Genomic DNA, 25676 nt, shown 5'->3' with positions numbered 1-25676 from the left:
TATTATATCTGTTCAGTGAGATGGGTGTTTCTATTATACCGGTCACTAGACAAGGATGGCTTAGGCCTGGCTAGTTACATTTACATGCATCTGATAGGTGTTGGGTAGAGAAGACTTAAAATTTTAAGGATTTTTTTTTTAATAGTTCCTTGGAACTAACAGCTTATATCCTCAAATCATAAATATCCTAAGACTATTTTACCACCTCTATGAAACTGCTTGCCTTCGTTGAAACTTATTTTCTTCTACTCTGGACTTTTCACCACCAAACTCAACAATTCATGTTGGATGATCTTTATTTGCTGATACCTTCAATTTCAAATCAGAGAATCTTATAAAGGAAAGAGGTTTGAAAAAAATGGTATGATTCGACCCCTCCATTTTCTAGATGGTAAATTAAGCCCTCAATTGGAGATTAACTTGCCTAAGGTCACATAGCTAGTGATATGCCTAGAACTTGAAGCCATGTGTTCCCTGCACTTTTGAGTGCTTAGATTATTTTTCGCTGAATCCAAATTCAAGGATCTGCTGATGCCATTTTCCCTTGTGTTCATAGACTCTGCCCCCTCTCCATTCCCTTCCTGTTACAAATAAACTCACATTCTGAACTTAGCTCTTCTGCTGGGCGCCAGAGCTTCCAGTGTCCCTGTTTCTGACTGAGCCCCTGGATTTGCTCTTCCCTTACCAGACATCTTCCCAGCCCCTCCAAGTGGGTGAATTCTTGGTACAAACCTTGCTAGGCCTGTCTTTCTTAGCCACTGTGGCCATCTCATAGCTGAGATACCAGGACAAAACTATAACTCCACAGGTGGCCCCAGGGCTCTTGGATCTATGTTGGACTCTCCAGAACAAAGACTTAGCAACTTCGGGGGTTTTCCAGCTATGGCAGAGGCTAAGGTATTCTATTTTTCTGCTATTATGACCCTTGTCTACTGAATATGACATGAGAATGCTTTGTTCTCTCTCTAGAGAATATAGATATTCTTCTAGGATAACCTTCTTATTAGGAAGGATAATAGTAACTTAGAAATTTCACCACTTCCTCTATCATGCAACCATAGCATCTGACTATATGTTTAAAGTGTTCTCACCACCAGAAAGCAGAAACAAGGACAAATAAAAAGCTGTGGGTACACAGTGTGCATCAGTTAGATTTGTTTTCCCTCTGTATTAAGAGGTGGACTATTGGGTAACCAATATGAGGAACAAAATACTGTTAAATATACTGTTAAATCCCTTTTTAACATCACACACTAAAATTCGAGGGGAATTTAAACTTATATATGGTAAAGGAACCATAATAAAAGGCATATCAATAAATGTTTATCGAATTTGGGGTTGTAAATGTTTTTCTGAGCATGAAAGCAAAGGAAAATGCCTTAAAAGGACAGACAAATATAACTGTACACATACTAACTTCATTGCAATAAAAATTACTTATAAATAAAATTAAAAGGTAAATGTCAAACTAACCAAGCATTAATAACTTCTTGAAACTAAGGCCATAAAACAAAATCAAGGTCATAAACGAGCAATCACAGATGACAAATGGCCAAAGAATATAAGATACTGAGCTTCATTGCTAGTGAAATGAAAGCATATAAAGTTGAGATACCATTTTCTCCTATCAAAATAGCAAACATTTAAAAGATGATAAAAGTAACTTTGGTAAGGAAACTGGCGCTTTTACACATACAGAGTTGGTGGGAAAATAAAATGATAAAATCTTCCTGAACAGTAACTTGTCAATGTGTACCAAAATCATTAAAACATGCACACCCTTTGACCCAGAAATTCTAATCAGGGGTGTTTGTCCTGAGGATATTACCAATATTTATGGATGAAAGAGGGTATCTAAACATAACTCAATGACTTTAATATAATTTGCATTTATATAATGAGATACTACAAAAAGATAAAAATTCTGTTTTTAATTCTCATGTCCTCTGAGATGTTAGATCAGCTCTAGGACTGGGCTTATATAATCTGGAAAAAAAAAAAAGGAAGTTCTATAAGCTTGTTGTTCCCAATACTACCCACAGGAAGTTATCTGCACCAAGTCTCTCCTGGTGGGAAGAAACAGAAGTGAAAAGACCTTGCAGCTGAGTGGGAGGGAAATTGGGAGGAAAGCATGAATTTGTAAAGGTCAAGGAACATTGATTTAGCCATGAGAATGTGCTCTTAAAAGATTATAGGGTAGATTTTAAAAAATTGCAATTATGTGTATGCGGAGGTCCCAATTTTGTAAGATATGTATGTGTTAAATCTACATTGGGATGTTAACAGGAAGAGAGCTTATTTTTATGATTATTTTTTATAGTTTCCTAAGTTTTCTATTGTAACCATAATTCAGAAAACAAGATATGTTGTTAATAAGAAGAAGGAGAGGCAGCAAAGGTGATTACAAGTTTCCTGGACCTTACTTTGCTTCCAGCGCTAGAGCGAAGATGCCAGCAGCCAGGGGTGCCGAGGCCGAGGTGCCCGTGTGGGTCTCTGTGCAGTCGTTGTGCAGGTCAGCACTTGTCTGGGTAGCATCCGGAGGGAAAGAAATGCGGGAGAACATGTGAGGAGGGTGCCCCTCTCCCTGGGGGTTAACCCTACCTATGGCCGCATCTGCTATGATCAGGAAATTCAGCTGATTCGCTTCCCTACTTCCTCCTCTAAACCACAGGCGGATGTTTGCCATCTGCTGATATTTTAGTTCATGCTCCTCTATATGCAACTTGTCTATAATTCTGGCATCAGACTGCCTTTTCTGGGTCTGAAGTACTCCCACTATGAATATTTTCTCTTCTGAGTTTCCCAAACGAAACGCTGTCTGTGAAGAAGGGACAGTTTCAAAATCACTGTGAATCATGCTGGCCCATTAATCATCAGGTCCATTGTGTGTGGTCTGGCATATTTAGAAATTCTGCCTCATGCAAAATTCCCTTTTGCCTTCAGAATTGACATTTGACTGTCTTCGGCACAAGGATGGAAAACCGTCTGATTTGGGCCACTTGAGCTACTTGCACAAAATGTGTTCAGTGTGTAGTTTGCGCTCACTGTTGACATAATTTGATGGCCCTGAGTTAGCATATTTGCACTTCGGTGAAAATGGTGTTTTTCAACCAAAGAGTGTGCTAGACTCTGATCTGGTTTCAAATTGTAAAACTGCTACTCAGTAGATGTGTCCCATGGGCATGTCACTCGGTTTCCCCATCTATAGAATGAGGTTGACATTTCCTGACTCATATTCTGAGGTCGAAATGAGATCCTGTCTGTGAAAGCATTCTTACACAATATTACTGCATGTAAGGAATTACCCGGGCTAATGTTAGCTTAATGAAGAGGTTGCCAAGACTGAAGGGAAGAAACCAAAAAGACTTCCAATCAGGCTGCCTTAAGGACCACAGTGGTGCTGGTTGAGCAAGTCACCGGGCCAAAGGATTACTAACAAGACACCCACCCGGGCTCCCACATTATCATTTTTAGCTAGAGATTTCAATGTGTGGGAGGGAGGTGTAAAAAAATAATTTGTTCTATTATCACCTCCTTTGGCTTCCCACTTGGAGTCGCTGAATTTCGCAAGTTATGGTGGCACTGCTCCTTAGAGGGCTGAGGAAGCAAGGCTGCTCTTTTTCCCTACTGACGCACGTAAGCCCCCAGAGCTGACTGAGCTGAGGATGGGGTTTGCGTAAGACAAAGGCTATGTTATTGCCAGTGTCTCAAATAGAATCCACCAGCTGTCGCTCCTCTGGCTGACTTACCTAAGGAGAGATCTTTACGAAGATGGAAACTTCCTCGGGCTTCAGAGTGCAGTAGCTCAGCTGAGGGCCAGTCTGTGCAATGCTGACTGAAATGCCTACCAGGCCATTTTCTGCAAAGCAACTTTAGACACCCCCAGGGGCTCTGAACACAAGGGGGACACATGTCTGATACGCCTCTTTCAAAGGCTAACAACTACTCCTGTCGTAAACAATTCCTGGAGAGAACATCACCATCTATTATTTGAGTAATTGAATTGGGCATGAGAAGGGGGCCAGTGCTTTTAAGTTGAGCCTAGGGTTTTACCATCTAAACTAGAGTGAGTTGCAGAAATGGGCAGAGTTCCAGAATAGTGATCTTGTATGAAAAAAGAGTACTGACAATTTTCTTTGAGATGCCATTCCTAGGAATTTTACACACATTCCAATGTCTAATTATTATGGGGTTCACCCACACTCTCATTGAATCATGACCTATTATTCCACTGAGATTACAATGTACAGGCTTTAGCCAGCTGGTTCTTTCTACATCAGGAGTTAAGTTTGGGGCCATACATTTTAGAATTAGAAGTCCCTCTCTTTGCTCTCAGAGCCCCCGGATGGCCCTTCATCACTGTGCCCTTGAAGGGAAATCCAATAATTGCCCTTGGCAGTCTGACTCATAGAAGTGAAGGCACAGCCAAGTGTGGGCTAGAGATGCTCTCTGAGTATATAACCTTCCCGAGCTGTTTATTCAGACGCTGAGAAGTTCATCTTGGGGGAAATTTAGACTGTTATTTTCCTGCAGGTCATCCATTCTTAGGAGATGTAGCTAGTGTATGCTCTGTATTTTTATCATCTGCTAAAGGGCAAGTCAGACAATATCCCTGCTATTAAAGGATCACCAAGTACAAGGGTGGGAAAGCCCCTGCAACCCTGAAATCTCCTTTAAGGCTATTTTCAGGGAGGCATCACACTAGCAGAATAGACATTTGGATTCTTGGCTGTATGTAATGACAACTTAGTGGCTTCTCAGGGCTGAGTTTAAAAATGACAGAGAGGCAACATCGTCTTGGCGGAGGCGTCATTATCCTTGAGAGAGAAGACTTCCCACTAGATGCCAGCCTTTCGGGTGAATACAGCGGGAGTCTCTCCAATTGAGTCCTCAAGCTTAAAGCTTAAGCAAATCAATTTGACCAGAGGTACCGACCAAAGGATCTTGCTGAACGCAAGCTGCGCTCTCCTACCTAAGCAGAGGAGCCAGACAAGACAACGTACGATTCGCTGGTCGGTGTAATCGCCGCTGCTGTACGAGGTGGCCAGGGTGGAGGAGCACTTCTCGGCGTACCAGGGGGACAGGCCTTGCTGCGAGGCGCTGCTGATGGAGATGGTGTAGATGCTGTCCGTGTAGCCGTCGCAGTCACAGTTATCGCCCTGACGCCCCCCGTTCCCAGAAGCCCACACGAAGATGGAGCCCTTTCCTTGTCTCCCCTAAAGGAAAAGCCAGACTACATCACATCTGTCATCTGTTGGGATCACTGGAACACCCCAGTGAAATCCCCCACAAATACATGCATGAGGTTCTCAGAGAGAGTTATTTGGAGTCCGTTTCCACTCTAGGTCCTCCAGCCTCCCTGTGGGAAGCCTCAAGAGACTGCGTAGGAGAAATCCCTGGGCTGCGACTCTGCCGGTCTTCCCTCCCCTGGGCCCTCCCTGGCATGGGTCTGAGTGAGTGCTTTTCTTTCTTTTCCTTACTGTGCAGGTTCATACTCTGGCCTTTAGCACTCACTCATATTTTTGCACTCTTCCCTTGGCTTATGTCACCGTGTTTGAATCTTTGAACTTCCTCTCTTTCTTCCTGCTTGCATCTTCTGGCTGACTGATTGACAAAATCAGGCATTATTCAGATCTGTTTTGCAGCTGCATTAAAAGGGACTCTTCAATTGAATGCAACTCGTCAAGGCTACTCTTTCTATGACTTCTCAATATGTGCTCTCCAGAGTTTCTACTTTTGTTTGATCCTGTGCAGAACGAGGCCTTAGAATCCTGCTAAGAATGCAGTAAACAGAGCAACACCAGCAAGGCACAAGTCCGCACCAGGCACGTACAAAATGGGAAGTAGCACATAGCTATATTTTAGGATGCATTTTCAGAGAGTTGAAAGAAGTCTGGGTAGTAGTGTCCCTAGTGTAAACATCCAAAAGCAGCAGGAAAATGAGAAAGGACATATCCAGAGTATTTCTTAATTTTATTTGTTTATTTTCTGATTTACTTACTTGTGTTTATTTTTTAATTTTTAAAAATTTTATTTCCAGAGTATTTTTTTAAAGTAAATATTCTAAGAGTATAAAGAATCTCTGTTGAATGTTAGACCCAAATGGGGAAAACTCTCTTAACCCTTAACTTCTGTCCCTCCGAAGAATGATTTGGCTAAGTGCATTTCAAATTGTAGGCAACGACAAGAAATTCAAAGCCATTTCTTTCCATATAAGCTGAGTGTTCTTCCCTTTCCTTCATATCCAAATGGTCAGGTTTCATTTCAGGCGGGTCTGTGTTAAGCATCTTACCTGCTTGACACCATATTCAAAAGCCTTCTGGGCCAGTCGGCCAGGCCCCTCCACAGTTTTCCCGTCATCATTAGGGCCCCAGCTGGCACTGTAAATATCCACATGTCCGGGATTGAATCCAATTGAACTGGCTTCAATAGCGTCAGTCACAATGCCATCCAGCATTCTTATGCCTGAGCAGTAAATCACACAAGAAACAAGTCAGTGGATGTCAGTGTGTACATGTCGAATGGTATAATGCTCTTAATATTCATTTTATTTTCATTTTTTTAATACTCATAGAAGACTCTCAAAAGAGTTAAAAACAGGATAACCACTGGAGGTCTCAAGTGCCTGTGATCAGGCTGCTATGAGCACAGAAGGAAGATACAAGTCACTGCCTCCATAAGCTTTGGTATCTGCCCTCTAGAGATAACTATATGCACTAAGCAGGGACCATGATCTTCACTAATTACAAAATGTCTCCCCTCCCTTCGCCACCCCAATAACCTGAAAATGACAGGACAGCTTTTGGAAAGAGGCATCAAACAGCCCTCCCTTGACCTGTCTGTTCATGACTATACCACGAACGACTGTTGCCCAGCCTGTGCCCTACGAAGGATTCTGTATGGGACACTGTGTAGCTTGAAAAGATCTACCCACAAAAGGAAACTAACAAATAGGGAAAGAACTCTTGTTTCTGAGCACTGATTAAAAATAACCCAGAGGCCATTCTTTTATGTGTTTGCTGAGAAACATTTTCAAGGAACATGCTTCCTTTTCTTCTAAATAATCTCAAGGATGAAATCATTGCCATGGATTTTGCTCCTGAGGGGGAATCATTTTTCATTAGGAGAAGGCAGACGTGGTAGCTCTTTGTACTTTCTAACAGGCTGTCACCTGTCATCAGACTCATGTATTCAAGAGCCAGGAAGGCAAAAGCAATTTAGACTGATACAGGCAACTACTGGGTTATTCCTGGCTTCAGGCTGATCATGTAGTAGAGTGCACAGCCTTATATTTGCATGCTATTATTTACTATGGAGCATAGGTAAAAGAACATGCAATTAACATAATTAGCAGAAGTCATATTGATTAAAACAAAACTGGTTAAAAATTTATTTTGGAAAAAAGAAAAAATCCCAGCTCCACTTACTAGCTGTGTGATCTTGGGCAAGCCACTTAACCTCTTGTGCCTCAGTTTCTTCAATTTTTAAAATGGGGATAATAGCAGCTGATGTGCCTTGAGGATATACTATATGCAGCTACCATGCTGAGGCCTTAAACATATGCATTCCTCTATCTTTAGGACAACCATTTGAGATGCGTGCCATAATTTTCCCCATTTTACAGGTGGACTATAAGTCCAGAGAGGGACAAAGACTTGCTCAGGGTCACACAACTTGAAACTGGGGAGGTGGGACTTGAATCCCAGAAATGTAGCACCCAAATCCAACCTGTTAACTTACAGAGTACACCACCTATAATGTGTTGTAGAGTCAGTGGTGCCTACTAAGTGAAAAGTATTATTTAAAAATGCATCTGGGGCTAGATCATCAAAGGGTGGAATAATGAAAAAAATCTCAGTAGACTTGGAATCAGAAGTCTTGTGTTTTAGTTTTGCACTGCCACAAACTAGCTATTACCTTGAGAATCTTCCTTCTGATTACTCCTCTATAAAATGAAGGGATCAGAAGATTCTCTCACAAACTATAGCTAGATAGTTCATCATGCCTTAAAAAGGGAAGTATTTCTCTAGGTGATTACCTGATTTGTGCTCTGGCTTCATTTTTTAAAAATTAACACAGCACTTAAAAAAAGGGGGGATCACACAGCATTTTGACAATGCTGGTATCAGAGGGATCAGGAATGACACAAAATGTAATAGTGTGCTGAATTAGGGAGAGATTCATTATATGTGCCACAATGCGTGTTCATTTGATTTCTTAAAAGGAAGTCATAATCAAATTCAAGGTATACTTATGCAGAGTTTAAAGGAGCTTTACTGTCATTGGCATATTCTACAGATGATCTTTTCTATTGTAGCTTGGAAAACAAACTAAACTCAAAGTTGCTAGCCTAACTGTGAAAGCCCAAGGTAGGGATAGTGAAAAGAGGAGAGACAATGATTATATTCTCTGTGAGCCCCTGCCAGTCCACCGTCCACCCATCCTCACAGGAACGTGGACTGCATCATTGGGTTCTCTTGCCTTCCCACTGGCATCAGTCAGCGGGAAGACAGCAGCAGGAGGCTGGGGGATGAGGGGAGAGTGAGGTACTCATTCCCTGGGATCCTCCTTGCCTAGAAGAAGCCCTGTTGTTGCACTCAGGGCCACAGCTCCTGTCCAGTGGTTCTCTCCTATGGCCCCAACTTTCTCCAGTTGCCACTGACCTCTCCTTCCCCTTGCTCCTTTAGGCCTAAAGGTGATAACATCTGTCTTCATTTGTTACCCCTTATTGGTTTCCCTTTACTCTTTTTTTTTTTTAAAGTTTTTATTTTAATTCCAGTTAGTTAACATACAGTGTTATATTAGTTTCAGGTGTACAATATAGTGATAATGTCCCTTAAGTCTTGTAAATAATTCCTCTTTTACATTGCCCCAATGGAACTTAGTATGTTTCCCCACAAGGACACAGATTCTAAATCTGTGCTGTCAAAGATAACCTTTGGCTTCTTCATGTAACCAGTATGTATTCTTTTATTTTCTTAAGACAGTTATTTGCTATGAAATGAAGAATGACAGAATTGAGAGGCAGGGAAAGTCTTTGCCTAAATTTACCTCCTCCTTCTGTTCCCTTAGCAAGCACTCAATAACAAACCCTTGTAAATTAGCACACAGAGAAAATTAGCTTTGGTTCAAAAGCTTTTCAACATTTCCATTTTTCTCCCCACAAAGATGTGTAGGCTATATTCAGCTATCATTTTTTAGGAATCCAGACCTATTGATTTGTTTGCAAATCACACTTAAATCCTGAAGCATATTTTACATGGAATTCATTTCTTCCTCTGGTTGTTGAAAGCCCCCTTCCCCCCTTATTTACACCAGGTGATGCAAGACTCAAATTAAAGTTCACAACTCTAGGAGCAACCCTCTGCTTTACCTCCAACTTTGGAATTGTATGCAACTCCGACCCCACACTTGTGATTATTTGCTTGCATGGCAATTTCTCCTGCACATCTGGTCCCATGTCTGAAGATTAAAAATAGGAATTATAAAACATAAATGAGGGCAAGCTGTCGTTTGCACATGAATCCTTGGTACGTGGCCACACCAGCTTTTTGTCAGCCTTGCTGCCGGTTCCCTGCCCATCAGTATTAGATGAAGTGTAGATGTCAGATGATACAGGTATTCGAGCCAAAGTATGTGATTCACTTTCCAGCTTCTGCCACTGACTAGTGGTGTGACGCTGGGTAAGTTATCTGTCCTCGAGGGTTTTGTGGCAACATATGAGATATTGCATGTAGGGCACTTAGAATGGCGGCTGGTATAATGATAGAACTCGGGAAGTGTTAGCTATGGATACTGTCATGAGCAGCTCTGACACTTTCCGAAGCCGTCTCAAAGAAATGACATCTGCTCCATACGTTTTGGTGAAGTTGCTCCTCACTCCCTGTCTAGTGACTTCCTTGGATTAGGTTATCCTGGACCAATCCTAGTAGGATAAGTAGAGCAGAATTCTCCTCTCAAGCTGTCTTCCCCTCCTCTAACCATCCTCCACCAAACTAAAGCAACTGAGGGTTTTCTGGTACCAAGGAGAGTTTGAGATTTTAGCTGGTTAACTGGGAAACCAGGGTCGTCCTGCAACTCTGACTGGGGCCAGAAGCCTGAACAAGACTGGTTTTGCCATCAGGCAAAGAGGGTAATTGATGATTTCAGAGTATCTGGAGGGAAAAGTCCATCTCTAAAACAGAGCAGAGTCCACCATTCAAGCATCAATTCTGAAAATCTGAGGATAATAATCTTTTCCTATCCCCACCCCCACCCCCGACCTTAGGAGGGTCAATAAGCCAAGAGAACTTTAATGTGAATTTATTTCATGACTTCATTCTACTGTGGAAGCCCCTGAGAGCCGTGGAGAGGCTTGTTGGTGTTTTGGAGGAGCTGACATAGGAAAGAGGGGAAGAGTTAGTTCTGAGCAACACTGTCAGCCACCTAGTTTTAGACATCACTACACTGGACATCTATTAATTTAGCCCAGCAGGGAATATACAAATGCTAAATTGACTATCCAAAATAATTCTTTTTCACTTCTCTCTCTCTCTTTTTTTTCCCTAAAGTACCAAAGATGATTTCTTGGTCTCTTTTTACTAAAGGATGTTTCTGTTTTTTCATGTTAATACTGGAGAGGAATCCTAAGTCAGAACAATATAATTATCTTTAATTCAAAGTCTTTCCTAATGCAGCAGACATCTGCTGCTTCTTTTTTTTTCTCCTAGCATTTTCTCCATAAGGGAGGTAGCTTTCTCTCACTCCTTGTGAGTCTATCATGAGCCTCTTCTTCCCAGACAGCTTTCAAGGATTGTGGCATATTCTGGGGAAGAGAATCCTATTCTCTCTCTAGAATCTACAGCTTTAAGTTCCATGAGCCATGTGGATCTTGCTGCCAGGCAAGATTTTTTTTTCTTTGAGAATGAAGCTAACTGGAGGCAAGTAGCTAAGAGATGGAGACAGTGATTGGGGTCCTAAGAGCATATTATTTGAGCTCCTGGATCTTGGAATGCCTGAAGCTAGACCATCCCTTGGGTGATTTTTTTTTTTTTATCCCCATTTTACTTCATCTTTGAATTAGGATTCTCTCACTGGCAACCGAAGCTGCCCTGACCAACACATCCATTCTCTGAGAATTGTGTGCACATCGAACACATAAAAAGAAACTTATGCTTCCTTGATGGATTAACTCTCTTTGCTTTTGTAGAAGGAGAAACTGAGTTGTCCCGCTCTGGAAAGTGTGTTCCTAGAAGTCACCACCACCTGTATTTCCATGTACACAGGACAGGAGATAGGGCCAGGATAGCAGAATCTCCAGCTTGAGCCAATAGAATCAAACTGTTGGCAGACATTCCCAGCACAGCACCTCTGTCCTAAGAATGATGCAATGTGACACTGCCTATGATTTCTCTCTCTTTACATACTGAAAATTATTTTCTTTAAGGGTGCAGTAGAATCACGGTACAAAAAAGATTGATATTTTTCCCTTCTCTTACCCTCACTTCCCACCTCCACACCTTGAGAAAAACGGAAGGCTTTATCAAAGTGGTACTATGTCATTCTTTGTAGACCTGCAGCTTTTTTTCTTTCTTTAAATTAGTCTCTGAGATAAAAGAACCCTTTATTATCTTAGAACAATGGTAGTAACTGGCGTTTAAACAAATTGATTTTTAAAAAATTATTCCACAAGATAGTTTAAAGACTACTATTATCCTAGTTAAAATACCCTTGTCACACATGTTATTTAACTAGAAAAATAATCTGTAATCGGTATTGAAATTCTGAATATAGATTCATGCCAGCTTAATAGTAAGAGTTACCTGCTCTTTTGAGATTTTATTATTTAGTGATTCCTCTTTTGATTTGCAGAGGAGAATTCAAATGAAGCTTCTATTAATCTCATTTACATAGTAATAATGAACAGAAGCAACACAGATAGTTTGGGGAGATAATGCCCTTGGAATTGGGAGATAATAGGTCTCTAACTGCTATAAAGTCCAAGACGAAATGGAGCCATTCATTTTCTAAACCTAAGGGATTTATTTCTGACAACATGCTAGAAGGGCAACTCTATTTTTTATTATACCTTTTGATAAATGGTAGGGATGCTACCTTTTTGGTTGATAGTCAAGAGGACCCTGAGAGGTAGTTACTTATTGTGTAATTTTCAAACAGCAGATTCTGAATTGGCTCAGAAAATTGACTTGTCTCTGTCTCTGCTCCTCTCAGATAGTATTGTTCTTGTCATGTTGATTTTTTACTGAAAGTAGATCTATCTTAGTTGCTAAATGTGAAGGCTTGATGATGATGATGGTCATCATCATAGCAAATACATTGCAGACACTATACAAGCCAATTACATATATTACATATAAACTCATTTAATCCCCGTAATAACCCAACGAAGTAGCTACTATTATTATTCCTTTTTAATAGATGATAAAACTGAGGCACAAAAGCAGTTAAATAATTTGATCAAGGTCACCCAGCTATTAAGTGGCAGAGCTAATATTTAATCTAAATCTAGCTGCAAAGCCTATACTCTTAGCTGTTTGGCTGTGTCACGTTAACTCTACACTATGTGGGAGATCCATGGCAGGCTATGCTCTGGAAACTCAGAGTTTTCAGGCACAAAATAAGTACCATTATATAGGGTACTTCTTTGAAGGCTTTGGAGCTCTGTGAATTGGGGAAAATGTTGAATTGGCTATCCAGTCTTTTGAATACTGGATATAAGACTCCTCCTTTTGGGGGGAACAAAAAGGGAAATCTGAGTTCCCCCTTCTCTTGAGTAGAGAAACTCTAGAGAATATCATTTTACCAAGTATTTGGCTATCAAGCAGCCACCACACAATTTATCATCCACATTGGATCCTGAGGCCAGACCTAGAGGACACTGCCTAGGAAGAAGGCTAGCACCTCCAGCTAACAGTCTCCTCAGCTGCACCCATATGGCTGAGAGCAGATTTCTCTTTTGGTCTTGACCAAGGAGGTGGAATGACAGTTGTCATTTTTACTTTATTCTAACTTCTTAGAATAAAGTGCCCCTTTTGTCCAAGAACTTATTGCCCATTTCCTTAGGAAGTTCCGTTTAGGAGGGTAGAAAGCAAGTGCATTATCACCCATTTTAAGAGACAAAATGAAAAATAGAGGCAGAGAGAGGTAAGTGATTTCCTCAAGGTCACCTTCTCTACTGATAATTGGCAAAACCATGACTACCAGCCAGGCTAACATTACAAGGTCATGGTCCAAAAGAGCACATATTCCTCCTGGCCCTGCACTGCCTTGACTTAGAAATATGGCTGAAAATTTGTCTGGGGCTCCTATCCTAAGTTCCTGAGATATCTAACTCTCCTCCAAGGGCACCCCCTGGTGGTTCTTGTTGTACTGTTACTGGAAAATTCTAACTTCTAGGCATTGTTTGTAGTTAACCCCTTTAAGAAATAAACCCTAGAAGTAAATGGTACTGAAAGAAGCAGTATCTTGGAACCATCCCCAAGCCTCCCCTTCTCCCCAAGGAGGAAATATACACCCAGAGGTTGAGGCTAAGTGCATGAGCCTCAGCTCTCTTCCTGGTGTTTGTTGGCCTTCTGGAGAGGGGACCTGTCCAAAGAAACAACTTTAGGTCAACATTACTGCACCAGCCACATGGGAATTCTGAGTGAGAATAAGAGAGAAAGGAAGAGGGAAAGAGGGAGAAAGAGAGCAAGAGAGGGAGAATTCAAATGACCCAAGTTGGGTAATAGTCCAAGAGAGAAAAAGCCACACAGAGAGAAAATTAACCCCTTTATGTAGAATCCTGCCATTCCAATCGTAGCAACAAACCCTAATTTTGCCTTGGCTTTGCTCTATTTTGGCACAAATCTCTTCTGGGTGGAGCAAATGAAGAAGAAAGTATGGAAGTCTTCTTGAAGTTATGAGAGATGTTGCAAAAGAAGACTTCTGACATGGGTATGGACACTTGAGGCCATGTGGCTAGAGGGTGAAGTTTCTTTGCAGCTAGGAAAAAAGGTTAAGAAGTCTCTTGGCTCTGGCTCTTTATTTGGCCTCTTGCTTTGTCAGTTCTGGCTCTTGGCCTCCCTCATCACATTGTGGTTGCTAGGGAGAATTATTTTAGGAGTCAGAAGATACTCTTTTTCTCTTCCCTTTAGCTTTACAATACCCAGCAGAAACTCTGGGAGAGACTACAGACTCATCCAATGCCCCCAGAAAAATGTGATGGATTTGAGGGCCAGGCCTCAGAGTACATCTCTGTTGCCTGGTATCTGGCCATACTTTGCTGAGGGAACTGGTGAGCAAGGTTGTGGCCACCAAAAGAAGTCATGGGGATTTGTTATCTTTGTCCTCTCTTTTTATTTCCACAACTAACATCAAATATGTTGCTAATAGGAAAGGATTCATAGACGAATTAGGGTTGGAGAAGATGGTCTGGAGGATTTTACTCTTTATGACCCAAACATTCTTTCTAAAGCTATAACTATTCAGTACCATTTGAAGGGAGCATTTCATAACATAGAAAGAAAGCTTAATTAAAATATGACCCCATAAGCCAAAAGAAATACAAAAATAGAAGCATTGGTTTCTGCTTTAAAAGCAACAAAATATTGTGGTGTGGATGGTGTGCATGAAAACTTTTCTGAGAGCTGAAATGTGGATCATATTTATAGTGTAATTTTCTCAAATAAGATAAAAGCATTTTAAAGTACATATTCCCCCCCCCCCATCCACATTTACTCACTTGTTCTCATTTGTGGGATCATAACGGGGAAATGGATCATGGTCATTATCGTTAAAATCATAACTAGCCTCTGGATCCTAAAGAGACAATAGAAATAACCCTGTAGCATCATTAAAAAAAAAAAAGTAGCACTTCCCAAGCCTTCTGCCCCTACCCCCTCCATCCTGGCTGATAGCTCAGAAGTCTGCATTTCAGAGTTTCTGGCCCAGTGGCTGATCATTTATTATACCCATAAACCAGGCATAAATGATGTACGTAGGAAAGTGAGCAAGCATCCAATTCTCAGTAAATGTTACCAAACCTGTATAACTCTCTGAAGCTCATAGGATACTGGAACCAGAAGGAATCAGAGTTTACTTAGTTCGACCACCTCATTTTTTAAATGAGAAAACTGAGACCCAGAGAGGTTGAATGACTTACCTAAGCTCTAGAGCTAGTTAGCTACACTTGGACACTCATCTCTCTTACGATTATGGGTGCAAATAGGTGACTGTGGGGTGGGGCTCAGGTCCACAGTGATCTCCTTCAGCCTTCCCAGTTACATGAAATAAACATGTAATTTAATTAAAGACAGTGTGCTTGAAATTGAACACAAGCTCCTAGGTCCCACCTCCTTTTCCAAACAGATTGTTATACTTACACATCTCCCACGTAGGAGTTTTGTTACCAGTATGGTCTCTTCTCTACATTTTCCGTATCTTTCAATAACTCCTACTTTCTACTAATCTTTCTATCTCTCCTTTTTCTTCCCCTATCTTTTGCTCTCTAGCTGGAGAATTTTGAAGGAATGGAAAGGATGACAAAACAAGGGATGATCTTAAAGATGAAACACTGATCTTAAGGCCTAAGATATCATGTAGTACTTAACAGACAATTAAGTAGTTTTCATTTACTTATTTTCCATTCATAATAAACATTTCTTTTCTCAGCTTGCCATTTTTACACTATGTGTATACATTTTGAATTTGCATGGAAGGATTCTCATTCACATAATTTCACAATGTCAGAGATATTCACCTATAAAGGATGTGAGGAAGAAGACTATGAAAATGAGCTCAGGCATTATTCTTGATTTGATTGCTTTAATGCCCCCAAATACTGAGTGATGTAGAGTCTGAATGGCTTTTAATAATTTAGCTGGTATAGATGCCTCCCCCCTTCCTCAACACACACGCTTTTGTAAAATCCTTGGCTCCACTGAATTCTTTCAGTGCCCACTGATACAAAAAAAGTTCTTATGTGCTGGCAGGAGGGTAAGAGAAAGAGCAAAACCGTGGCCCATGGTTCCCGGGGCCAACATCAGAGCAGTCCTCCACTTGAGAAAAGGAAAGCCTTAACAATGTGTCTTTTTAGACATCTCCCTAAGTTGTAGTCATGGGAGGGCCCAGACTCACATAATTTTCATAGATGTCTGTGTGATTCCACTCCAAGCCATCGTCCAGTACTGTGATAACAACTCCTTTGCCTGTGATGCCTTTTTGCCAAACAGGTATCACATGGAGATCCAGCTTGGGCAGGGCTGCAGTCATCCTAGTATCTTGCTGGTAAAGAAAAACAAAGAATTGGTAAAATCATGATTTACTTGCTGCAAAATGAGAAGTGAATCTCAAGTCTGGAGACCCATCTTCCCCCGCCCCCCCCCGCCCCCACCCAGGGTCACTCTACTTTTTAGAAGAAGGTGAAATAAAAAACAAAGTTGATGGTAGAGCCAAGTGAATCATCAGAGTACTGTTCTTTTCCCAGTTGTTCCAATGCAAAATCCCCTGAAACGATGAATCGCTCTATGCCCCTTCTCACTGAGCTTCATAGCTTCTAAGAAGTTTATCCCCAAGTTTCATTCATTTATAATGACACACTCAAGCTTTTTATCTACCAGAGTTTTATTTGGTGTCCCATGTTCCCATCTCTCCCAAATCCTAAGCTGTCCTTGCCACACTGAACCTACTTTATATTGTCTGGTTCATAGTCATTCATGGATGTTTTAATAACTTTTCAAAAAGCAGGACCTGGAATGTCTCGGAGGCTGCCATCTCACCAAGACTTGCAATTTAATTGCCTATTTCCAGGTATGAGTGATGTATTTTTTTTTTCAAGTATCAGTGATTTAGAGAGGAAGTATCTATGAGAGGAGATTTGGAGTTTTGCTTTTCAGATAGATTTTCTGATAGTTACAGTGTGTGGGACTACAAGTGAGAAGAGCTGGACAGCAAGGGAATAGAGAGATGAGCACATTCCCAAGCATTTGAGGGAGATGCTTTAGAAAAGTACCAGGTTTCTGGTGAAAGGGACAGTAAGAAATTTATAAATAATAACAGCCAAAAGTGTCAATGAATGAATTTCCCCTGGCTGATTCTCCTTGGAAAGAAGTAGGGGAAAACTTTTTTTTTTTAAGGATGTCTTCATTCACTTTAGAGTGAGCCCATGCAAGTGAGGGGAGGTGCAGAGGGAGAGAATCTCCAAGCAGACTCTCTGCTGGGCACAGAGCCCTACATAGAGTTGATCCCACAACCTGTAAGATCTTGACCTGAGCTGAAACCAAAAGTTGGACACTCAACCAACTGAACCACCAAGGCGCCCCAGTAGGGGAAAACTCTTAAAAGAACTTACAAGGCCAACATGAAGCTAAATCACAGGAGGCTCTAACTACACATAGATTTTTGGCCAAAGCCAGAGAAGATCTCTGTGTCAGTTGCAAGAACAATCACACAGTGTGGTGGTTAAGAGTATGACCTCTGGAACCATGAATTATGGCCCTACCACTGGTAACCAGATGACTTTGGCAAGTTACTAAACTTGCCCACGTCTCTGTCTCTTCATCTGCTAAATGGGTATAATCATTGTATCTACAATATGATGTGAAAACTAAATGAGTTTATTCATGTCAAACAGTTAGAATAGTATTTGACATACAGTCAATACACAAATGTTAATGAGTCTCTTCTACTGCAATGAACAAGTATTGCCTAGGTTAAGAGAATGTCAAGAGGAATCGATCCCTTTTCCCGTCCTTTATGCAACAAAGATGTCTAAGCCTTAACTTATGCTTGTCATGAAAACTTATCTTCCATAGTATTCTCAACAACAACAAAAAACACTTCTATCAACATGTATACTGCCATAGAGGCTTAATATTAAAATGGAAGGGAGAACACTCTGCAGGCAAGAAGGGACACTTAAAATTTCTCTACTCAGGGGGCCCTGGATGGCTCAGTCGGTTAAGCATCTGCCTTCAGCTCAAGTTCAAGTCATGATCTCAGGGTCCTGGGATCGAGCGCCGTCTCAGGCTCCCTGCTCAGCAGGAAGTCTGCTTCTTCCTCTCCCTCTGACCCTCCTCCCCTCTTGTGCTCTCTCTCTCTCAAATAAATAAATAAATAATCTTTTAAAAAGATTTCTCTACTCAACACACACATACCAATGAGGATTTGGTATCTTAAAAGTAGAACAGTTTGCAAGTCTAGACATCTGCTTGTAGATGTCTTTTGTCTCTCCTTGTGTTCCTTCCTTTAGCTTGGCTCAGAAATTCTCACTTTTAGCATGTAAGAATTGCCACTCAGGGCTGTATATACTGAATCATGTTCACTGTACCCTTTGGATGATTTAAAGGTTCTCAAGAGTAACTGACCAAATGTGATTTTTGCCATGATTACTGTTTTGGAACTCTTAACTTGCAAGACATGATTCTTCTGCATTTGCTCCAGATAAGCTTAAGAGAAGAAAGTAACAATCCTTCTTCTCATAGAGGCTAAACATCTGTGTTTCAGACACTTTCACCTAGTAAAACAGGAGATCCAGATCATGGAAGATCCCATCAGCCCTAATCTCCAGGTAACATAGTCCTCTACTGAATTGTCTATCATTAAAAAAAAAAAAATCTATTTTGCAGATGTAACAAAGTAAATAGCCCAGGTCCTATACAGTCCTTCTGTAAATACTTACCAAGTACCACTGCTGATTCCACATTGGATCATTGAAGAGATTTAGTGCTGAGTCTCTTAAAACTGAACGTTTACTTCTCTCTTTTTCATACTGTTGTTCAGCCCATATTACCTACAAGGAGTTTTATAGCAAGAAAATCAGCAGTCAGATAGTCACCTCTGTGTAACCATCTTCCCACAAACTAGCTCCAGTACCCTCCCCATCAGAGTTGAGGCAGTTCAAAAATATTTTCGTTTGACTGCAGATCAAACTGGCAGCTCAGTGAGAAGAAGGCATTGCCACTGGGGAGATGAACATTTCCTCTATTACAGTAAACTGTACCTTTAGGGGGAAGGGAAGGAATCAGTGAAGTGATGATTCCCTCAAATTATTTACACTATGATTCCAGTGGAGGTAAAAGTTCAGCCTGCTTCCATCAGCAAATGGACCATAATACTGATTTTTTATTGCGGTCTTAGGGTTTTGTAGCTGAAAATTTGTCCATTTTCATGTAATGAGTCAACAAGCTAAGAGATTCCAGAGACTGCTGTTATGGTGCTCTTACAGCTTAATTTCTCTTTCTTTACGTGCAAAAGGTAGAAATTGCAAATGTTATGCCAGACAAGAAAGGTGCTGTGTCTTTGCAAATCTGAAACTCTGGCTCCCCTGTGCTTCAAGCTCCTGCTTAAGAGTATTTAATATGAGAAACAGATCCAGGGTGATGAATGAGTATTACTGACCATGCACACTTACCATTAATTTAGTCTCATGTATTATGCAAAGAGATCTGACAATACAAAAATTACCTTTCCCACATTTATGGCATAATCCTATTATACTTGAGACCCTGAGAGGGTGAGGGACTGCCTTGTGGTTATATTCATTATGAAATAATACCATGCTCTTATTTCACTGAGCAACATGACTGTTTCTTACCCAAAACATATTCTCTCTGTTGTACACATGATGACAGTCCAGTGTCTGGTGGGATGTTGTTAATGTGAGAATACTCATGAGTCAGATCCAAAAATAAAAACTAAAAAATAATTTGTTGCTAAAGGATAAAACCATCCACTAAGACTGTCCTGAATTTTCAATTAGAAAATCTATGGCAAACCTATTATAAATATTGGGAGGGACTTGAAAGCTAGACATTAGTTGCTATAATTTATTTTTAAAGAGCCTGTATGTTCAAGCTTAATTGTTTTGGCTTAAAATACCTCAATGCTTGTAATATACAGCCTGTCATCTGAGTTGGTCTTTGGAAGCTGGCTGCTAGGGAACAAGTACTAATCTTTGATAGAGAGAGTCACTTACAGTTGGAGATTTCATTAACAGACTTGTAAAGATAGCCTATTGCTGCATTTCAGAATGCTATTTTGAAAGAATATTATCCCCCATCAAAAAAAAAGCAATAAAATGAAAATCAAAAGCAATTTTTTAAAAAGGGAATATAAGAAGAGGCACTCGCCATCTGATCAGATAAACATTCCATTGTTGGAAACAGTGTTATGATTAATGTCATTAACTCCAAATCCCATATTAAGCTCTACAAGACCAGACCAAATGGAATAGAGGAAATTAGTGGTATCTTTCTTTTATGTATGTAATAGGTATCATGTACTTAAATGTAAATAATCCTTTTGATTTGGGAAGAGCATTAAAGATCATCTAGTCCAACTTTCCACTGCTAGCTTCTATGGGTTCTAGGATTTTTTCTAAAATAGTTATCTGGGGATAACTTTTCATAAGATTATATGGATTCTTTTTTTTAATGAAGTTATGATGGAGATTAAATTCTTAGCCTTTCTTCATTATCACTTGAGATTTTTGCTCCAAAATCAACTATTAAAGAAATATCTAAAGAAAAGAACTGGGTCATTAGTTCACTTTAGTGAGATACTTGTAGTAATAATAACAGGTATTTCTCCACTCTGTCCAATTTTCTTCTGTGAAGATGAGAAGGGAGGTCAGTTTGACTTCCTTGTGCATTAGTGTCAGGCATGCATTTAGGCAGACAAGGAAATCTCTTCCTTGCTTTGCTCAAGGACTAAGCTTAGCCAGAGTCTTGGAAGTTGTCCTACTTTTCACAGCCCATACAATGAGTCATCTGCTTTGGGATGGCAAAAGGAAGATTTCACCGGACAAGAAACTTTTCAAGTAATCTTGAGCCTCTGATTTGGTCTCACACATCTAGCCATTAACCTGAGTAAAAGCTAGCTATGGGTGCCTAGGAGCTGCGGTTCGCTGGCCATGGTCCTGATATAGTGTTCTTTGCCTAGGTGTGGTGGCTGATAACCCAGGCCCAGGCATTCCCTACCCTGATAATTTGCCTTTTTATTCTTCATTTTAAAATTCTATCAGTTTAAGAACAAAATAAATAGGAAATTATTTCACAGGGTTTATAAACTCCATGTACTTTCAATAGTTTTATCACCTTTCTGTCACTTATATTTTCTTTCTAGCGAGTTGAAAGGGTGTATCCTATCTCTCACAAAGCTTCCATAATTCTCTGGAGTGTCCTAGGTAACAGAAATCATGATAACAGAAAACAGGCCAGCCAGGATAAATTTCTACCAGTATGGCACATTCTTGAGAAAAGGCAACATTGTGTATGCAAATTTCAATACTCCCAATATAGTCACCATTTCTATTGATACATTTGCTGATCTTGAAAACAGACTTAAAAAATCAATAGGTACACTAGATATACATTCAAATTGTCCTCACACTATTTACCTATATTCATTCTAGACATTTCCTGCTCTTGCCTTATCATTGAATATGTATACAAACCAGGATAAAAAGAGATCTAATGCTTTCAGTAAAACAATACAATACTTACGGAAACATTTGGCTCATAAAGACATGGAATTAAAACTCACTCATTAGCACTAGTTCCCCATATAACCAAACCAAACAGAAATGGTAAAATGTGTTTTTAGTTATGCTGAAATTTATTAAAATCAATGTTCATATGTTAAATTTCTTTGGCATCCTCACATTAAAGTGCTCATAAATAATAGGCATATAATAAAAGGTCGTTAATTGATTGTACTGGCAAATATTTTTATTAGAGCTGCAATTTAATTTTTAATATTCATTTTCATGTTCTTTGGCTGGATTTGTGAGCTAATATTTTAAACATATATTTTTATATAATATATAAAATTTATTTAACTTAGTCTATCCAGTCCAATCCAGTTATTATTATGTGCCTTGTGGTTATATTCCTATAGAATTAAAACCCTATAGAAATAACAAGAAACACTACAGACAGATAATTGTGACCACAATAAAAGATAATCACATTTGCAAAGTGTTTTTTGCTCTTGTTGGAAATCATAAAGCAGATGAGTCAGGTTATTTGTTTGAAGACAAATGTACAACACTTACACGGTCATCATCAGATAATCTCTTAGTAATATAAAGGGCACTCCTTCGAGACCTTCGGGGATGGTTTTTATATTTGAATAAGTAGTGATTTTCAAGTGATCCAATCTATAAAGGAAAAAATATTAAAATAAAAATCCACTTTATCCAAAATAAGTACATATGGGTTAGATTGAAACCCATGCAACTTACAGACAGGCAATTTTTATTAAGCCCATTCTTTATGAGGAAGACACTGATAGAAGCCTTTGCTCTCTTGTCACTGTGTTAAGTAAGTTGAGCTTACAATATTATCATTTGGGCTCACTGTATACTTGGGGGCTAGTGATATCTCTTTTTCACAGATTTCAGGGGAACTAAATTTGTTTCTGTGTGACAATATTGTGTAGGTAGACATTTCTTTAAAAAAAAAAATACCCACTCTATCCTGTCAGAGAAGAATAATTTGTGGAAAGCTAGCAAACCCTTTGGGTACTCTGTATGATCAGGGTTACATTCAGCTAAAATGATTTGTCATTGTTATAAAATATAGCCATTGAAGCTATAGTGATAATTGTTATAAGCTACTAGTAGAGAACATTTGACTTTCCACTAATTCAAGGCGCTCCATACATGGAGCTGGGGATAGGGGAAAAGTAGCCCTAAGAAAAGATCATCAATGTTTAGCTCTTCCTCTGCTATCAACTGGTTTTGCTTCTGGTCACCTGTCTAATTCTATCTTTATCCTGAGGCCTTCAGGAGCTCAGGGTAGTGATGCTAAATTACTGCAAACAAAGGGAAAAATAAAGAGAATCAAGAAAGCACTATCAATCTTTTACAAAGAATTATTATTTTAAAAATGTTTGTTAGTAATGCCATTTTAGCTGGAAATGGCTAGAGAAAATATAGCACATGCAAATCATATGTAAATACAGATTTTCCCCCCACTATTTCTTAAAGTTTCTTGTGACCATTCCTTCCTTTCTTTGAAGATCCTACCAAGAATACTGATTTATTATTTTTTGGTTTGGGATTTATGATTTTGAAAGCAATTCCCATAATGAATGGTCCAGGTTTGGAAATATGTCTGGGGCTAACAGGTGAGAAAAGAAAAAAGGGATATTTTTGCTCTCTTATCCAATCTCTTTCCACACAGTTACCAGTGCTATTTCGCTGCCCAAAGGATATAGGATTAAGTACCCAGTTATTCCCTCCTTAGGACACACAGGATTTCTATGTTGCCCACAGTAGCTACCATTGCAATTCCACCTACTGCTCACACTCTCCTCAGATCCCAACAATTCCTTGCAGTTTTTTCTAAGCTGCTTTCTTTGTATCTTCCTTGTTTCCTACAATCTGTTTTCTATGCCTTGAGTGCCTTCTACAATCTCACCATGTTCTCCTGGCAATCTTGACTCTTCTTCCTAAACCTTCGGCAAATGTTTCCTCCACTGGGCTTTTTTTCACTCCTCAATTCATGTCCCTCTTCAATCCCTCAATCAACAAATATTGAGAATCCAGGAGCAACTTCTATTACAGCAATTACATGCAATTCCAATTGTTTGTTACTAAACCAATCTCCTCTAGATTCTTCATTCCTTGAAAGTTGCTTTTCTTCCTATTATTCCTCAGACCCTAACATGGAGCCTGGCACAGAACAAAATCTGGGCAAAAGCAAAAAGTCTTGTTTGGCTCCTGGGACACGGAGAAGTCAACCTGCGTATTGACTTTTCTGCTGGGCATTTTAAAGACAATTTGGCTCGTAAAGTTGGGGAATGAAGCCTCTGGCAAGGAGAGGAGTATTCCCCAGCGGATTCGATCTATGGAATCGCCAACGCCCACGCCGATTACTCATCCGTGACTTCAGCTGCATCTCTACAACCACCTCCAGAAAAAACGCGCCAAAATGTTTTACAACTCCCTCCTCCCCCGCTTTGAGGCACAGTTCCAAGGCAAGGGGCGAGGGCTTGATTCTGAGCCAAGGAAAAGGAAAGCTTAGATTAGAAATCACACCCCCTGGGGTTCCCCCCGGGAATCGCACACCTAAGCTGTCACTCTAGTATTGCCTTAACGCCCTTACCCTCCCCCCAGCTATCTATTAAACCAGCTCTCCCTTGGACAGGCAAGTTTTTATCACAAGCTGAAACCCTCGGGGAAGCTATTAGGCATTTGGCTGAATAACAAGAAGGAAAGAAAACCTTTCCCCACAGTCATTTCGGCAGCTTGACCCTTCAGGGGGACTGACCCAGCAAAGTTGTGAAGCTCAGACTTTGCAAGTTCCCGGTGAAGACCCGAACCTCCCAGTAGAGGCGAGGGGAGTTGGTCCCGTGTCTTTCACCCACCTCTTCTCTAGCCCCCTCCCCAGGCCACTCCGCGGACCCCCAGCCTCTGGGTCGTGAGTCCCGGCCTCTGGCGCTCTTCCAATGTCCTGGGCGTGCCCGAAAGGCCGCGGGCGGACATCGCCAAGCCTATTTGACCCCTTGCATCAGGATTTAGATCTGATGCTGCCATATTGAAAAAAAAAAAAAAAGGAAACAGCCGGCTCCTGACGCAGAGACCAGCTGAGTCCCAGGGGAGAGAGCGCAATGCCTCTCCCGGGGGCGCTTGGTTGGAAAGAGCCTGCGTGCATCTCAAGTTCGGTGAACAAGCGTGGAGGGATTTTTCTCCCAAACCACGCGGGAATGGATTTAAATGCCAAAGCGGACGACAGCAAGAATAAGCTTTACCCAGCTGCAGCGGCTTCGTTCTGCCTGGCTGCTTCCAGCCCAAACAATAAATAATGCAAGCCTTCTTTCTCCAAGCGCGCCAGGGGCGAGAGCTGCAGAAGCTTCTGCTCTTTGCCACTGGGCTCAGGAGAGTGCGACCTGGGGCTTCACTTGGGAGACCGCGCGTCAGTCCCGCCAGTCCCCGTGGGCCCCAGAAAGTTTCAGGAAAGTGCAAACTCTTACCTGACCCAAAAGGTCATAGCCCAGCTCCTTTGCTATGGCCGAAGCTGCCTCCGGTCCCCCGGGGATCTCCGCCGCCCATTCATTTACAAACTGCCTCTTCGCTTTTACACTGTTCAGTGCACACCAAGCGCAAAAGAGAGCGAAAGCAGTACACTGCAGAGTCCAGGCTCTTCGCTCCATGGCTCACACACTCGCTTGCACACAAGTCGGAAGGAGATGGGGGAAAGAAGCAAGAAAAGAAGCAAGAAAGGAGAAAAGCCAGAAACACTAGCCCTTTTCACCCTCAGACTCTGGACCACTTCTCGCTCCCGGTGGCTCTGTTAAGAGATAGGAGGCGCGCGAGGAGAGGCTGGGCGGTGGCGAGCGCTCTTTGGTCTCCCGGCTGAGTGGAGCCCCAGCCCTTCCAAGCCGGAATGGAAATGAGTGTTTACACGTCAAATCGACGAAAGCCATCTCTTGACGTCAGATCTACCTGGACTAAGATCTGGATGGTATTCCCGGCGGGGTGGAGAAGCGGCTAAAATAAGCAGGGAAAGATTAAGGAAAGGAAGGAATCGTTTGCTGGGATCAGTTAAGTCGGCTCCCTGACTGACTGTAAATTCTGTAGCCATGAGAAACACCTTCACTTTTCAAAGAGAAGTGCCCCTATTTGAATATTACTACCAAGAACCAAAGCCTGGGAGTTAAAGTACACTTTGCCTTCCTCCTGTCGGTTTTCTTTA

At 40.9% G+C, this 25676-nt stretch overlaps 1 protein-coding gene across 2 annotated transcripts in view; it reads right to left on the bottom strand.

Annotated features, from left to right (window-relative positions):
* Window positions 1-25381, bottom strand: part of PCSK1 (proprotein convertase subtilisin/kexin type 1) — a 41573-nt gene extending 16192 nt beyond the window's left edge. For both annotated transcript variants that reach the window (XM_081826531.1, XM_081826532.1), the window contains exons 1-9: window positions 24955-25381; window positions 22031-22135; window positions 18656-18766; window positions 16114-16260; window positions 14720-14796; window positions 9374-9462; window positions 6293-6465; window positions 5004-5216; window positions 2424-2524 (exon numbers count right to left, since the gene is read on the bottom strand). In XM_081826531.1, the coding sequence (XP_081682657.1) occupies window positions 2424-2524; window positions 5004-5216; window positions 6293-6465; window positions 9374-9462; window positions 14720-14796; window positions 16114-16260; window positions 18656-18766; window positions 22031-22135; window positions 24955-25134 (1196 nt within the window). In that variant the 5' untranslated portion in view covers window positions 25135-25381. The remainder of the gene's footprint in view (window positions 1-2423; window positions 2525-5003; window positions 5217-6292; window positions 6466-9373; window positions 9463-14719; window positions 14797-16113; window positions 16261-18655; window positions 18767-22030; window positions 22136-24954) is intronic.
* Between the last annotated feature and the right edge of the window lie 295 nt (window positions 25382-25676).

Source organism: Leptonychotes weddellii, chromosome 7 (assembly GCF_054177405.1).
Source record: "Leptonychotes weddellii isolate Sample4059 chromosome 7, ASM5417740v2, whole genome shotgun sequence".
Lineage (NCBI taxonomy): Eukaryota > Metazoa > Chordata > Mammalia > Carnivora > Phocidae > Leptonychotes > Leptonychotes weddellii.
The sequence above is the reverse complement of the archived record's forward strand: the minus strand, read 5'-3'. Positions and strand labels throughout refer to the sequence as shown.